This window comes from Heptranchias perlo, chromosome 13 (genome assembly GCF_035084215.1).
Source record: "Heptranchias perlo isolate sHepPer1 chromosome 13, sHepPer1.hap1, whole genome shotgun sequence".
NCBI lineage: Eukaryota > Metazoa > Chordata > Chondrichthyes > Hexanchiformes > Hexanchidae > Heptranchias > Heptranchias perlo.
The window spans coordinates 11,021,004-11,025,408 of record NC_090337.1 but is presented as its reverse complement, the minus strand read 5'-3'; the positions used below and the strand labels follow the sequence as shown (position 1 = coordinate 11,025,408).

General features: G+C 42.3%; 1 protein-coding gene across 1 annotated transcript; it reads right to left on the bottom strand.

The window, feature by feature from the left end:
- Positions 1 to 2,149: 2,149 nt before the first annotated feature.
- On the bottom strand, positions 2,150 to 4,008 carry LOC137331004 (succinate receptor 1-like). The gene is made up of 2 exons (XM_067994594.1): positions 3,976 to 4,008; positions 2,150 to 3,115 (listed from the first exon to the last, which is right to left on the bottom strand). The coding sequence occupies exons 1-2, from the start codon at positions 4,006 to 4,008 to the stop codon at positions 2,150 to 2,152; spliced, it is 999 nt and encodes a 332-aa protein (XP_067850695.1).
- Between the last annotated feature and the right edge of the window lie 397 nt (positions 4,009 to 4,405).

The following is a 4,405-nucleotide window of genomic DNA, read 5'->3' as shown; positions in this document are numbered from 1 at the left end:
GTGAAGAAAACTGGCATGAAAAGAAAAGATAAGTCCATTGGTTCGCGCTCCAAGCGGGGAGCTGCACTTAAAGGGAGCTCAGGTTGGAGAACTGACACTGTGGTATTGTACAGTCCGCACTCCCTTCAACCATTACACCAGGCAGGGAGCATGAACGTAGGAACAGGAGGAGGCCATTCAGCTCCTCAAGCCTGTTCCACCATTCAATTAGATCATGGCTGATCTGTATCTTAACTCCATCTACACGCCTTAGTTCCGTAACCCTTAATACCCTTGCCTAACAAAAAATCTATCAGTTTCAGTTTTTAAATTTTCAATTGACCCCCAGCCTCAACAGCTTTTTGGGGGAGAGAGTTCCAGATTTTCACTCCCCTTTGTGTGAAGAAGTGCTTCCTGACATCACCCCTGAACGGCCTGGCTCTAATTTTAAGATTATGCCCCCTTGTTCTGGACTCTCCCCACCAAAGGAAATTGTTTATCTCTATCTACCCTATCAATTCCTTTGATCACCTCAATTAGATCACCCCTTAATCTTCTATATTGAAGGGAATACAAGCCTAGTCCATGCAACCTGTCCTCAGAATTTAACCATTCTAGCCCCGGTATCATTCTGGTGAATCTGCACTGCACCCCCCTCCAAGGCCAATACGTCCTTGAGTTGCGGTGCCCAGAACTGGATGCAGTACTCCAGATGAGATTGGTGAATTAACCCAATGCAGCAGTGCAATGTCAGATGATGGAGCACATCAAACTCTGAGGCAGGCTTCAAAACCTGGAATCAGGAAGACTGCAATGCCCCTGCAGTGAGAAGGAATCACTCTTGGGTGGTCCTTGTGTACGGGTGGTGTAGAGGGAAATTGACAGTCGCCTGTGAGCAGGACTTCTGGGACAGGTAGACAAAGAAGAAGGGGGCAAAACTGCAGACAAAAAAAAAAGGACAAAATATACCTCCAGACTGAGAAATTCATATATTTTCTATTAATACAGGTACACAAAAGGAAAGATTTAAATGATACAACGATTGAGATAACTGATGCTATGAGCTTGATATTGGAAACATGCTCCGTCTAAATCTTGTATTAACAAACGCCATCAGATTCTCCCTGTAAAAATTTAAATAATCTTTGACAACGCGTTATCGAACTATAGAAAAAATGTACAAAAAGAATGTCAAAATAAAACAGTTATAGTGTCATGACAAACAAATCACAGGATCCACCGCATCAACCATTAATAATGTTGAACCTTCCTTCATAGCACGTAGTGAGGAATCAATCGGGTTGCCAACTCTAGTTGGATGTATTCCTGGAGGTTTCATCACATGACCTCCTGCCTCCAATCGCCCAGTCAAACAGCCCTTTCCCCCACCCACCAACTCCAATATTGTTTATCACTAATAAATGAAAGCGTTCAAAGAAAATGAGAAAAACACACAATTTGTTTAATGGTTTTTCTCCCGGGTTTTGTTCGCAGGAGTGCCCAGGAGATTAATCTTTAACCCATGGGGACCCCAGGACAATCCTGGAGGGTTGGCAACCCTAGGAATCATACAGGAAGTGTTTATAATGAGAGTCAAAAGCTCTGCAATTACCCCAAACCATGCAATTATAATACCGATACACCTGCGTGCATCTTTTTGAGTTGGTGCTGTCAGCAGGCGCTGCATGTATCAGGAAATCACTGGCCTCCTGCCCATGATTTGCCATTCACTGATTCTGCCGACGATTTCCTGATACCCTCAGTCAGTGGGCAAGCCTCTGAGATTTCCGTCACGCTTCCGGTTAACTTATGGTGGTGGGGCAGAATTAGCTCCAGGGAAATTCCCGGTCTTTCCTTATAATTTAATCTACTGACAGTAGCTAAGGACCAGCTTCCAAAATAGGGTCGAGAGTTGGTTCTCATTATTTTTTCGGCTCGGCCAGTTTCTATGACGACCGGCCAATCCGCGACTACAAGTTTTACACATGGTGCGGCAAGCTGAACATCTACCCACTGAATCTGCAGAACAATTCAGTTATTGCCAGGTATATGTGGTCGAATAGTTAAACTTTGAACTTCTTTGAGTAATTAGTGGCCCACCACTCTCCAAACTAAGGCTGCAAACTCCTATCTCTTCCCAAAATGACAGGCCTCTGTTATGGGTGCAGCCTTATTTTGCACGTTGCAGTACATTTCTTAAACAATGAGACTTTATGCTGCTCGTAATTGTTTCCCTGAATTTGTCTCCAAAAAGGAAATAGAAAATTGGGTTTGTAATAGTGTTGAGAAAAGCTATAGGCCTTGTAATAGTATAAGCAGCCCTTATGGCCAAAATAGTGCAATTTGAAAGGCCGATATTGTCCAATCTGGACACCATGCGGGCATTTCGCATGATATGATAAGGAGTGAAGAGTACAGAGAAAATAACAAGGGCCAATATGACTAGCGTGAGAGGTTTTTCAAGAGTAATGTTCCGACTTCGTTCTTGATTTAATTTCTTTAACCTGCGTGCGGTTTTCACACAGAAGATTCCCATGATGCACATTGGGAGCAGAAACCCGAAAATGGTGAGACATATGTTGTAAATCAGATTATGAGTAGCATTCCCGGAACTTGCATAATCGACACACTTAATGACGGTACTGTTGTCACTAGTTTTGACACCATCGGGACCAATGAATGTCAACATGGGGACTACTTCCAAAGTGACAAAAATCCACAGAGCGATACAGATGAAGATGGCAGTCTTCTTCCTTTGAAATATGTGCAGCCTCATTGGGTTGCTCACCAGCAAGTATCGATCAATGCTAATGCAGGCCAGGAACAGCATACTTAAGTACATGTTGGTGTAGAGGATGTATCTGTTCAGCTTGCAGAGAAGATTGCCAAATACCCACTTTTTACCATTGCCATAATAGACCACAAACATTGGAAGTGTGCAGATAAAGACCAGGTCCGAAATGGAAAGATTGAAGAGGTAAATATTGCTGCATTTCCACTCCTTCAGGCAGAATATGTAGCCACTTATCACAATGACGTTCCCTATTAGTCCGAAGATGAACTCAATGGCATACATTGTTGGGATGTAGTAGGCATCCAGGGCATCATTAATGTTTGTGCAAGTCTCATTCATTTCCTATAATTTCAAACAAAAGCAGGTGAATAGGAATATTATATGGCAAGAAAGGAAAATCACAATCTCGAAGCAGTAACAGAAAGCAATTGCATCTTATAAGCATTTAAGCTGTTTTATTTTACAGACAGGAAGTGGGTGTGTAAGGAAACAATTATAATCAAGTGTCACCTTTAAAGAGTTTAAAGCAAACTTCAAAGGTTTGCTCCCTTAACAGTTTGTTGTTTTGATGGTGAGACTTCATCTGTATCTTTTTAAAAAAAAAACAATTTCCTCTTTTTGCTATTCTTGGCTTCCCTAGTCACAGTCTGTACCTGTGAGGCTTTATAGTCAATCCTGTGGAGTGACTCTCCCTCCAATTGCTCCTTGCTTCTTTTTATAACCCCAACCATTGTCCTGGCTGTGATCAGCTAACTTAGGACAAGACCAGATGATGGAACCTGCATCATTCCAGATCTGTGTTTACTTTAGTCACTGTTTTAATGGGCTGAGCCGTCATCTGAAGCTACATGTATTGTGGGAAAGGAACTGCCTTCTGCTTGGTACCTCCCGACGGTACATTATCAAGGTACCTGACGAAGGAGGAAGCCTCCGAAAGCTTGTGAATTTAAAATAAAATTGCTGGACTATAACTTGGTGTTGTAAAATTGTTTACAATTATAAAATGATAGCAGCGAGATCGGACATGAAATCAAATAGCACCTGGGAAGAAGGGAGCAAGAGGTAAGTCAGGATTTGAGCTCACTGTTTTTCCAGGTAAGTCAATATTTGTTCCAGGAGAGATGGAAACAGAAAGCAAGACGGGAAATAAACAACTCAATCGATTTTACTTGAAGAACAGGCCATCTCAATGAAACACTCACTGATTCAAATAAATTGGAACTATTTTCATTCATTCGAGTATTTCATTCACAACTTGGGAAAAAAATGAACCGTTATTAACTGCGACATATGCCCTAGCCTCTCTAAATGAAAAAATAACTGAATTAAGTTATATGTGTCAACTTTTTTAAAGACTTGTATCAATGAATGTAGTCAGCTTGTTACTTTTGTCCAAACTTTGCTCCCAAACCCACGATCTCCACCACCATCATGGGAACACCATCACCTCCAAGTTCCCCTCCAAGTCACTCGCCATCCTGACTTGGACATCTGTCGCCATTCCTTCATCGTCACTGGGTCAAAATCCTGGAACTCCCTCTACGTAACAGCACTGTGGGAGAACCTTCAGCAGATAGACTGCAGCGGTTCAGGAAGAAGGTTCACCAGCACCTTCTCAAGGGCAACCAGGAA